Here is a 13,135-nt window from a genome sequence, read left to right on the forward strand (position 1 = left end):
TGAACCAGTCTGTCTCAGAGTCCTCCAAGTGATCATGAGTAAACTGTAGACGAGCCTTGACATGACGCTTTGAAAGTAAAGGTACCTTACGGGCTCGTCTGGAACGGAGACCATTGCGGTGGAGTACGTTACTTATGGTATTGACTGAAACCAATGTCCCCACTGCCATGAGATCTTCCCGGAGCTCCTTCCTTGTTGTCCTTGGGTTAGCCTTGACTCTTTGGACAAGCCTGGCCTCGGCACGGGTGGAAACTTTCAAAGGCTGTCCAGGCCGTGGAAGGCTAACAGTAGTTCCATAAGCCTTCCACTTCCGAATGATGCTCCCAACAGTGGAGACAGGTAGGCCCAACTCCTTGGAAAGGGTTTTGTACCCCTTGCCAGCCTTGTGACCCGCCACGATCTTGTCTCTGATAGCCTTGGAATGCTCCTTTTGTCTTTCCCATGTTGACCAAGTATGAGTGCTGTTCACAAGTTTGGGGAGGGTCTTAATTAGTCAGAAAAGGCTGGAAAAAGAGAATTAATCCAAACATGTGAAGCTCATTGTTCTTTGTGCCTGAAATACTTCTTCATACTTTAGGGGAATTAAACAGAATTTTTGTGGTTTGAGGGGTTGAATAACAAATGACCCTCTGAATAAACTTTTCACAATTTTTTAAAAAAAAAAAAAAAGAAAAAAAAGAAATAACATTCTTTTTTGCTGCAGTGCATTTCACACTTCCAGGCTGATCTACAGTCCAAATGTCACAATGCCAAGTTAATTCCGAATGTGTAAACCTGCTAAATCTGCAGGGGGTTGAATATTACTTGTAGGCTATGTATGTGTGTATGTGTGTAGATATATATTATATATAATTATACACCCACATATATATTTTATTTTTTTATAATTTATAGATCACCATTGATACCATTGTGCTGTACATGAGAATGGGTTACATATAAAATACAGATATAAATTACAGTAAACCTAACAATGACCGACTGGTACAGAGGGGAGACGTCCCTACCCGTACCTACTTTATGTTTTACAGGATTATAGCTCCTTACAGTTCTGAGGTTATATGGTGCTATAATACGGTAGTATCCATGAGGCATCAGGGTAATCTTTTTGAGTCCAGGCTGGGACTTTTTTTTTTTTTTTTTATTTTTTTTTTTATTTTTTGTGATGAAGCTGTTGTAGCTGTTCTGTTTTGTCACAAGTCAGCTTATGGGATCACCAGTGAGGTCCTCTGAATTAGGCCTCTTCAGACCTAATCAAGATCGAGCGCTTGGAGAAAAAGACCTGCATTCAAGTGGGCATGATCAATTTTCTGTTTATTTAACCAAAGTACAGTTTATTTATACCATTTACAGATCAATGTGATACTGCAAAAAAAAAGCTTCTAGCTGGACTTTACAAGTTGCTCATATGACCTTTAAGTTTTACCAAAACAAAAATGTAGAGTCATGCATATGAGATAAGAAGAAGATAAGAAGAACATTTAGAGACAATAATAATCCTTGAGCCTGTCTCTTAAGGTCCAGTCACACTAAGCAACTTACCAGCGATCCCAACAACGATAGGGATCGCTGGTAAGTTGCTAGGAGGTTGCTGGTGAGATGTCACACTGCGACGCTCCAGCGATCCCACCAGCAACCTGACCTGGCAGGGATCGCTGGAGCGTCGCTACACGGGTTGCTGGTGAGCTCACCAGCAACCAGTGACCAGCCCCCAGCGCCGCGTGGAAGATGCTGCGCTTGGTAACTAAGGTAAATATCGGGTAACCAACCCGATATTTACCTTGGTTACCAGCGCACGCAGCTACACGTGCAGGGAGCAGCGCACACTGAGCGCTGGCTCCTTGCTCTCCTAGTTACAGCACACATCGGGTTAATTACCCGATGTATGCTGCAGCTAAATGTGCACAGAGCAGGAGCCGGCACTGACAGTAAGAGCGGAGGAGGCTGGTAACAAAGGTAAATATCGGGTAACAAAGGACAGGGCTTCTTGGTTACCCGATGTTTACTGTGGTTACCAGCCTCCGCAGAAGCCGGCTCCTGCTGCCTGCACATTCAGTTGTTGCTGTCTCGCTGTCACACACAGCGATCTGTGCTTCACAGCGGGACAGCAACAACTAAAAAATGGCCCAGGACATTCAGCAACAACCAACGACCTCACAGCAGGGGCCAGGTTGTTGCTGGATGTCACAGCGACATCACTAGCAACATCGCTGCTACGTCACAAAAGTTGTTCGTTAGCAGCAATGTTGCTAGCGATGTTGCTTAGTGTGACGGGGCCTTTATTCCGTAGGCTCCATAATGACTATGAACTACCATCAGATATACTTACTAATAACAATAAAATATCTTTAATGAAGAAATAGAGAAACTATTAACCCTTCTATATCAATTTTCCCCTTTTGTAAATGGTATAACCTTCACTACAGGGTCAGTAGGCGTCCATACAGGAGCTGCTGGCTCATGGGCCTAGTACCCATGAGGGGTCTTACTACCACTTCACCCATCCACCCTCAGTGTGGACACCTACTCTCCGTCAGCAGAGGCCATTTGGGGTCCGTAGTAAACTACAGAGGGTTCAATGCTGGGACTCTTAGCACATACATTATTCATTAGTTTAGGTAATGCATATATCAATGTTTTTACAGCTATATAAAGCAGTAGACAGAACAACAATATTTGCATACAGGTTTGTATAATGCCAGAAACCCAAATTAATTTTAACTATGAAAAAATTTTCTACTAAAGCTCAGTTAACCCTCCCTGTATCGCAGCATCTTCTTACAGGCAGACTTAAATAGGTTAAATTTTAAATTCCAGATTTTTCATTAATTATAGGGGATTTTTAGCGACAGCGGTTCAGTCATTTTTGTCTCCCCAAGTACTTTGGGTGGAACCAAATGCCACAGTTCTAAGGCTCTTTTTGTCTCTTTTAACAGAAGAATAGAGACAAACGTGTTCTGAGCTGACAGCTCTTTCCTCCCCTGTCATTAAATTATTAACTGCCATCTCACAAAATATGGACTTTTTTTTAGTAATCAAAAATGCTCTCTTTTTGAAGACACAAGACATTAGACATAATTTACAGTTATAATCATTAACAATGCATCGTGGAACATTCTACATTTGGCATTTTTTTTTCCGCTTTTCTTAAATAGTTGGGGAATGTTTAATCTGTTTGAATGATAGAAGTTTTCTAATGACTGTAATGAAGCCTTAAGGCAAAGCTTATCCCTATTACGGATTTATTCAATCTGTGTCTGTGTTCTACCGGTCTCGCTTTGCTTGTTTACCTTTTTTTATTTGCTTTTTATTCTTTTCTGTTCTCTCCCATTTTGCAATAAACCATGAATCCCTCCTATTGTAATGGGTGGGGGTTTTTTTTCTACATTTTTTTGTATCTAATTTTTCTTTTTCCCCTCATAACTTTAATGTCCTAATGTGTATACATTAGTAATTGCTGTCTGAAAGATATTGCTGCACTTACCTAAGCTTCAATATCACATTCATCTTCACTTCTTTCCCATTCGTTTTCAGATCCAACAAACTAAATTTATTCTGGTTTAATACTATAAAAACAATTATTAGTGTAATAACCAAGAGCGAATTGTTAAATGGGTTATCTACAAATTATTTTATTTTTTTTATTATTTAAAGGGGGTCTGCCACCCCAAAAATGCCTGTTAAACTGGACAGGATGTAGCTTTTATTAATATACCAGGCATATACAGGTTAACCTCCAATAAAAGTACATTCTTCAGCAAATATTAATATGCAAATGAGAATGTTTCGATGCAGAAAAAAAACAAAAGCCGCAGCTTATATAGAACAAGGGGTACTGTAAAATAAAGGGGCGAGTTCTTAAGCCTGGCCCCTGACTGTCTTTGAGTGGCTTCAGTGAGGAGAGGATGTTGAATTGAGAATACTGCATGCACACAACATGACACCCCTCACTGAAGCCACTTGCTCACCCGGGCGCATCGAACGGCAGCCACAGACATGCACTAGCCAGGCGTCAAGAGCATACCCGCAGGCCACATTGTGTGCTTGCCCATAATGACACTTCATATCACGCAACTCTATGCTTCTATCTCAATACGCAAGCGCAGACATGCAAATAATTTAAAATATTCAGTTATACAAATGCATAGCTGTCAATCAAGATAAGGGACTGGCTTTAATATACAAGTAGGAGAGCGTAACTGTGCACCCATGTGTAGACCATGTCAAAGCTACATCATAGCTCCCTAATTTCCATCAATATTTAATAAAATATTTTTCAGCAAATATTACGTTCAACTGTATATCCCAAGTATAATTTTTATATATGCTACCTCCCCAATATAAATGTTTAGGTAATTAGCATTTTTGGGGTGGTAACACTCCCATTTGCACACAATCCCAGTGTGGCCATAGCAGTCTTAACTAAAAATGTAAGCCTTGAGACCAGCAGAATGCCTAAACAATGGTATGGAATAGTGGCAGGGAATAAATAGGTGAGGATATTTTTCTTTTTCTACAGACAACACTCAATCCAAATTTTGAGACAAAAAAAAAGTGTGTCCAACCACTTTAGTCATTGTAATCTGAATAAATCTGTATTTCCAATGGTCTTTTTATGTTAAAAAATGACATTTCTCTCTTTATTTCAGGTGAAACTGTTACACAAGTACAGACTACAAGATACCCAAGTCCAGCAGAACTAGATGCCTACGCACAAAAAGTAGCGAACAGCCCACTGACTATCAAGATCTTCCCCACCAACATCAGGGTTCCCCAGCACAAGCACCTAAATAGGACTGTAAATGGCTATGACACTACAGGCCAGCGTTATAGCCCTTACCCAATACACACAAGTGGCTACCAAGGCCTTCTTGCTATTGTTAAATCTTCTAGCAAAAGCGTGGTAAAGAATGTAGAGGGAAAACGGACTAAAATTTCTTCTGCACAGGTTGGTGTTGCTCCTTACCCCATGTCAAGCACTTTAACACAAGGCCAACCTTGCAATGGACAATTGAGTTACTTAACAAATCATAAACAGATGGATGCACCAGTGCCACCCAATGTAACAGTGGCAACTTCAGTCATTCCTTTAACAGGTAGAAATTTAACACTCCAGCAGTCCAACTTACCTTCTATTCAAAGCATCATTTACCAGATCAACCAACAGTGCCAGGCTCAGGCTTCCCACCAAGCTTGTCAAGGTGTGGTAGTTACTAACTCCAGTCCAGCTAAGCAGGGAATGACTGGTGGTTTTACTGCTATGACCGGTGGCACTGTGGCTTATACAGGCACTGTCCTACAAGACTGTAGGTCTGGCACAGAATTGGCATTGGGTTCAGCCCCATTAGTAGCCAAAGCCGGATCTTACCAGGATGGCATGGACTACCTTATATGGCAACAGAAACAGCAGCAGCAACTCCGGATATACAGTAGTGGCAGTGGAGGAGGAGGAGCAGTCAGCAAGTCACCTGAAGTTTGCCCAGGGGTGTCACGCCCTTACACTCTTGCTAGTGCCGTTGAGAAAGTCAGCTCTTCTCCATTGAACTGTGTTGGCATGCACGGCAATTTTTCTGTTGGTCAATACTTTGCTCCTCCTTGGAACAGTATCTTGGTCACACCCAACAGTGACTGTTACAATCCACAGGAACTTGCCAATGGCCACAGGGATTTGGGGGTACATCCATCAGATGGACTAACCAGCATCCCCAGCAAGACCCTTTGCAATACCTCTATTCTTAGCAGTAGCCTTCAGTCTTTGGAGTATCTCATCAATGACATTCATCCACCTTGTATTAAGGAGCAGATGCTTGGCAAGGGTTATGAAACAGTGTCTGTGCCAAGGCTTCTTGATCATCAGCATGCCCACATCCGCCTGCCCATTTACAGATAAAGTTCTTTTATGTTTTCTATGTAAAGGTAGCCAACACTGGTTCAGTACACTAGATAATGCTACTTAGCCATAAGAAGGCATGTTTTAACAGTGCAGAGGGCAGAGGTGAAGCTAGCCATCCCTCTCTCCTTTGCAGTCAGAGTGCATAGTAATGAGAACACTGGCAGCAAAAGGATTTCTATATTTCTGCTCTGGTTATGCTGTCTTTGCTCCTGCACTTTATATTATCTTGCAAGTAAATTGAAAAGAATGGCTCAGTCCAGAAATCAGGTTCTTTATTCCATGTCTTATACCGTTACAATGAAAAAGATATTGGCTGTACTTGTACTGAATGCAAACCCGGTTTATTTTATTACTGATTTAATGCAATCATTGACAGTTTGATTTTTTTTTTTTTTTTTTTTTTTTTTTTTAAATCTTAAAATGAGTGTGAATGCAGCATAGTTTCTCCACATTGTAGCAGTAAAGGATAATAGAATTGGTACTTTTTTATTATTTTATCTGGGATCATTTTCTTTTGAGTTCTTTCTGTAATCCCTCCACTGCCAACTATCTGACCTCATTGCAACAAGGCTTTTATTTTTAATAGGCAAGGTCTCCATTCAAAAGTCATTAGATGCACATCCCTAATTCTTTCTAAATATTACCTGATCAGCGTATTATTTTTAAATCTTGTAGACTTCAGTATGAATTTACTTGAAAAACTCAGTGTAACATCCATTGAAGAACCACTAGCGCAATTTAGTTAGCGTGTTGAACAATCTGGACCACATAAAATTATGGCTGAGGACTACATAACATCTCATACAGTTAAATAAAGCACGTGCCGTGGTTATTGGATTTGTTCATGGGGAATATAATCCACTGCAAGTTCTCAGTAGAAAAGTCATTAAGGAGATGACCAATAATGTGATCAAGTGCTATATCACAGCATGTCGAGTGAGCGGTACAATGGCTTTCAGTGGAAATTAGTGGGGGAAATAAAGCTCAGCTAAAATACAAGCTGACATGAGATATTTCAGTGGTTTATATTGCCTATATAAAAACAACAATTCCGACAGCAAGATTGACTAATCTAGCAGTCATGACTCAATGTACGAATGAGATAATAATGACTATTTCCAATCGGTAGAACGTCTTATAGCACGTTTCCAGTATACTAAAAGGAAGGATAAAGTTCACCACTTAGGTACCAGTGACAGCTTATATATAGAACATGTAGTTGCAGGATGAACAGACGTTTTGCCACCCTACAGTTGGTAAAATGTCTTTCTGTGTTTTGTAGCTCTTGCGTAAACATTTGACCCATTCAGGCCCAAGTCAACTATAACCTGTCAGAAAAAAAGAACATTAGTGCCTTGAACACTTATTTCAATTACATCATATATATGATTCCTTAAACCATTCATATACTTGTTTATCTAATTGTCTACTAGAACATAGTAATTGTGTAAACCAAGCACCAGCACTCGGTGCACTGTTTCTTGCACAAATTGTTCAGTGCACCTTCCCAACTACTTGTTCCCCAGCTATCTCCACCCTCCTCTGGCTCATATAAAGCCAGAGCTTTTAGGGTTCACTCACATTTGCATATAACTTGGACAAGTACTCTCCAATGTTTTATCAGATAGCATTCACTCCAATGTTCTACTATCCACAAACAGCAATTGTATTTCCAGCTTACCTCCGATCATGTCCATTTAAAGTTGCTCTGAACCTGGTGGACTCCGCACAGAGGACTCGGTGGTAGCTCATCGCATACAAAGAACAGAAAAGGAAATATTTCATCAATTCAAATTTTAAAGATACCTGGATTTCTGGTCATCACGCTGTATGAAATATTTCATTGTTCAAAGTTCTACTATGGAACAGTGCCGACTAAAGTTTTTTGGGGGTTTTTTTGGCAGCGTATGTCGGAGGACATGCACCCATTCAACTCAACAGGTGCATCGGATGTAATCCGTGTGCAGTCAGATATAGGCAAAGAGTTGATTGAGGAGATGAAGCTATCCATCTGCTCTTCACCTGTGCTCCGAGAGATCCAAGCATAGTAGAATGACGCTCGGCTCACGCTCGCAGCAGAGTTTGAGCCGAGTGTCATTTGCCTATCGCATCCCATTCTCCCACACGAGAGAATTATCAGATGCTATACGCTACTGTGAGCGAACCCTTAACCAGGGAAGTGAAGGACAGAGATGGATGAGAAACAAGTAGGTGGGAAGTTGTTTGGCCACACAAAGGGTGCACTAAGTGCCTGTACTTGGTTTAAACCGTCATTTTTGTGTAGACTTCCTTAAAGAAGTATAAATGGAGGGGGGGGGGGGGGGGGGAGTACATCCCCCCCCCTTAGGCCATGTTCACATGTGTATTTGGTGAGTTTTTTTACCTCCGTATTTGAAAGCCAAAATCAGGAGTGGAACAATCAGAGGAAAAAGTATAATAGAAACCAGTGCACCACTTCTGCATTTTATACCCACTCCTGGTTTTGGTTTACAAATTCTGGGGTAAACTACTGAATGTGTGAACGTGGCCTTAGACGCTTTTTAGAAATGACGTACTTCTTCCAAAAATTGGTCATGGTGAAATCCATCATGCATAATTTGCGCTTTAATAGAGATGTTGGCAGATCCTCATAGACCTAAGGTTCTCATCCAATTCAACCCAAATGTGCAGATTTTATTTGGGGCTGATTAATACTTATGGGTTTTCACATACAGGACCATACAGATATTTATAGAAATCAACCTTGTTGCGTATGTACAACTAGTCCTATACTGATATTCTCTTGAACAGGAAAACAGCCAGTTTCATACTAAATCCAGAAAGTGCATTCAACAGAAGTACGCTTTTGTACGATTTCTCAATGCTGTTCTTTCATATCTATTTTTCATAAGTGTGATTTCAATACCTCCATTTCCAAGGGCATGGATTAAAGAACAAGGCGAAGCCAACTAACCCCAGAAGATTAGGAAGATAATGACCTAGTCCTCGATTCAAATAGTTATCTTATTTCATTAAAGCTAAATTTGTAAAAAGTAGTTCTCGGTAAAAAAAAAAAACGTGGCTAGATCATTATCTTTCTGAAGATGTAATTGATTTTTTTTTTAAACTAATTCAGCTGCCTAACTTACCCACAATGCCTTTCAGGTATGGCAGTGAAAGGATTAACTTATTTATACAGTTTATTGTGACATTTTACTATGTTTCCACTGGATCTGTGATGTTTTTTACCCTGGAAATTCAAACTATAACAACATTAATATGTGCAACGAATGTGAATGAGGGTGAAAGCTTCATAGTTGCTGCTATTTTGGAAACAAATGAAAAATAAATTCTCTTGCTCTAAAAGAAAAAAAAAATAATAAAAAACACAAAATATATATCCAAAAAATCTATATAATCTTACCAATGTCACATAACTGATTTAAAAAAAAAAAAAATGGTTCTGTCATTATTTTGGCAGAAAATGTGATAATATAACAAAAATTGTTAACGTGAATTTCTTTTTTTCTGTTTAGTACATTACTTGCACTAGTAAAAATGTAGAAGTGAACAGTGAATGCAGGAGGATATTTAAAATACACACAAAATAACAATTTAAAAAAAAAAAGAACTTGAAAACTTGAATATAATTTTTGTAGTGTGATATTATTGTATAATTTACTTGTTGGCTGCTATACAAAATTACTGAAAACATTTCCTCATATCCCATGCTCTCTATGCTTGAAAATAGACTTAATACTATTCATTTTTGTTTCTTGTTCATATATATATTTTTTATTTTAAATTGTATTCTATTCTTTCCAGTGGTCAAGAAGTAAGGAATTAAGATGGTAGTGGTGCTTACTATCTTAATCTCAGAATTGTTGGCTCACTTTTCGGATTTAAAAAGAAATCCGATAACTGGTTACCAGATTTTCCTCTGTAAATGCATAGTGCTCAATGGGAACATTTCAAGGATTGTAAATTTTCAGTCATGTTTGCATCCCACATCCTTATGAAAGTGGAAAAAAATGTTACTTGATAAAAGCTTTGTATCTGAGAGCAGCTGCTCAAACTCTGGCGAATCCAACAATTCCATACATTACATGATCAGTCATTCATCTGTAGAACTGCAGCATCCTTCTGTGATAACAATTGATTTCCAGGGAATAGTCAAGCCTACCGGTAATTGGACTTGGCGGCTTCCTTTTAAATAGGTAGTATAATGAAGACAACCCCTTTCAAAGGGATTGGATCCCTACTCCACAGGGAATGGCCAACTGTGAAATATAGCTCTTCTGGCTCCAAGGGAGTACCCACCACCATCTAAGATATCAATGTCCTAATTTGCCCATTACTTGCCCGGTGTAATGTAATGAAAAAATCATGACCACATTGAACTGTAAGGCTATGTGCCCATGGGACTCTGTACCTGCGGATTTTGACACAGAAAACCTGCAGATTTATCTGGATTTTCTAGGTAAATCCGCAGGTTTCAGCAAGTACAGACACTCCCCGTGTTATCCTATGGGACATGGAGTGTCTGTGTCCATGCTACGGTATGTGCGGCTGCGAAATGTGCTGCAGATGTCCTGCAGCCGCACAAAACTACATGTTAATTATTCCTGCTGAATTACCAGCGGAAATCCCAGCCCTCCACTATGGAGATAGAGGCCGGCCTTCCGCAGGTTTGTCGCATAAATGTCCGTAGGTTTTCCGCAGCTTTCTCTGGAATTCCGCAGCTATGTATAGCTGCGGATTCCAGGGAGCTGCTGCGGGAAACCTGCGGACATACCTGCGGATATGTCCGCAGGTGCGAGCTCCCGTCGGCACATAGCCTAAGGCCAATGTTCACTAAAATGTTGGAACAATCTTCAGATAAATATTTGTACACTGGTTGTTCGGCCACCAATTGACTTCTTCATGAGCCACTTTTTTTGTTTTTGTCTACTACTTTTATATTGATAACAATTCCTTATGATGGTACTTCAATAAAAATTAGTGGGGGTTCCATCCCCATCCACACTCACAATTGTCTGTTACCACCTCCGGCTGCAGCCGAATGTAAACAGTGTGTGGCGGTAAGCTTGTGTTTAGTGACTGATTGAGTTCTGCAGACCAGCTCCTATTGAAAAGAATAGTACTAGGCACCAGCTGCTAACGGTGTATGGAGTTGGGCTGTTCAGCTCCATACACTTTCCATCCAGCTAACATCCAACGGGATCGGTAGTTGTTGGACCCCTACCTCTCTAAAATTGATGATCGCTCACCAATATAAAAATAGTGAACAAGTCTGCTTAAAATAACTTTACTATAAGACATTAATAGACCCTAAAAGGAAAAAAACAAAACATGAATTTTATAGGCACATTCACTACTTTGCGCAACGGTTTATTTAAGTTCTGGATTAACCTTACTTTCTTCAATAATTTCTTCTTGATTTATATGTTCTCTTTAACTCATATGACTTGTAATCCTTCCTACTAACCGCTTGTATGCACCAACTTTACCCTCCAGTGGTACTTTTGTTGGAGAAACTTTTCTGTTCACACCATCTAGCCAATGTAAATGTTATTTATATCTCAATATCTTCGTAAAAAGATGAACATACATTTTCCCCAAATACAGTCTTAAAAAATTTACAGCAATTTTACTGCTTCCAATGCTGCTTTAGTACCATTGATGTAGGGTTAGTGCCTCAGATTTAACATTTCTGGGGACCCATATTCCATCTCTTCCCAAGGACCCATGCACATTGGTGTCATTAAATGCCATAGAGCAGTGTTTCTCAACTCCAGTCCTCAAGACCCACCAACAGATCATGTTTTCAGGTTTTCCTCAATCAGGTTTTCAGGATTTCCTTAATGTTGCACAGGTGATGGAATTATCCCCTGTCTAATATTGAGGAAAACCTGAAAACATGATCTGTTGGTGGGTCTTGAGGACTGGAGTTGAGAAATACTGCATAGAGGATGTTACTAAAACACTTGGCAAATAAAATTAATTTTAATTTTTCCAGGCATATGGTTCCATGTCTTTAAAAGTGTGCTGTTCTGTACATTTCTTTAGAGGACCAACAATCAGGATTTTCCTATATAAATTAAAGCCAGTGCTATATTGGTGCTATCATGCTGATTCTATACATACCTTTTAGGTGTGAGATCGGATGTATACTTTCTGAAATGCACTGTTATTTGATAGCAGCTATAGAATATCTAATAGGGGGGTTGGGTTTTGCTAGTTATTCCTGCCGCTGTCTGCCTTCCTGTCCTTCCTCCCTCTTGTCCTCCCTTCTCCTGTAATAACAAAGACAAGGGGAGGAAGGACAGGCAACCAGACAGAGGCAGGAATAACTAGCAAAACCCGACCCACCTACTAGATATTCTGTAGCTGCTAACAATCAAATAACCGTGTATTTCACAAACTTTACTTGCCTGTATTTCAGAAAGTATACATCCGATCTCACAACTGAATGTTTAGATTCAGCATCCTAGCACCTGTATAGCACTGGCCTTAGTTTTTATATGAAAGTCCTGGTGGTTGGTCTTCTTTAACCCTAGAACGCGCAAGCAATTCAATCTACCATAGAAAACAAATGACCTAGCAGGCCTGCGAGGCCCCAGGTATGTGTTCTAGGGTTAAATAATGTACCTATTGAAATACCTGTTAACGTGCTGTGGCAAATGGGCATTGACACAGCTGACATTGACGCATGTGCCAAAGTCCAATATTAAATAATGTTATATTAAAATTACCATTGAACTTTGCAATAAAATTCATTTAGTATGGCATCAATTAAATTAAAAATGGCTGTAACAGAACATGTGCATGATTATTCTATATTCTTAAACAGACACTTAGTACTGTAAATGTAAAACAAAATAAATCTACTATAAATAGAACTCGCAGCTTTGGTATCTCCACTTCTGGACTGGCAGACTCCATATAGACTTATACAGACTAAAATGATGTCCAACAGAATCCATGGGGACTCCGTCTGCATTATTACAGTCAATGACCCCCATCAGCTCATATGCCCCAATCCCATTTTCTAGGACTTCAAACATAAGCCTTGACGGAGCCACTTACTTGAAAGTTAAATGCAATGTAAATCCGGCCTTAGGCACGCATAGCCTATATAAACCCATAGGGATTCTACCGTATGTCTTGTGAACATAATTGCCAGTTAGGGCAAAGCAGTACACATTTGCATTATGGTTACCCTGTGTAACATAGTTTCAGATCTTTCACATGACACAGCCC

At 39.7% G+C, this 13,135-nt stretch overlaps 1 protein-coding gene across 1 annotated transcript in view; it reads left to right on the forward strand.

Annotated features, from left to right (window-relative positions):
* The window catches only part of FAM222A (family with sequence similarity 222 member A), a 133,436-nt gene extending 125,224 nt beyond the window's left edge, over positions 1 to 8,212 (forward strand). Inside the window, exon 3 of the mRNA XM_075320040.1 lies at positions 4,650 to 8,212. Coding sequence (XP_075176155.1) covers positions 4,650 to 5,890 — 1,241 coding nt within the window. The 3' untranslated portion in view covers positions 5,891 to 8,212. The remainder of the gene's footprint in view (positions 1 to 4,649) is intronic.
* The last annotated feature ends 4,923 nt before the right edge of the window (positions 8,213 to 13,135 follow it).

Source organism: Anomaloglossus baeobatrachus, chromosome 1, assembly GCF_048569485.1.
Source record: "Anomaloglossus baeobatrachus isolate aAnoBae1 chromosome 1, aAnoBae1.hap1, whole genome shotgun sequence".
Classification (NCBI taxonomy): domain Eukaryota; kingdom Metazoa; phylum Chordata; class Amphibia; order Anura; family Aromobatidae; genus Anomaloglossus; species Anomaloglossus baeobatrachus.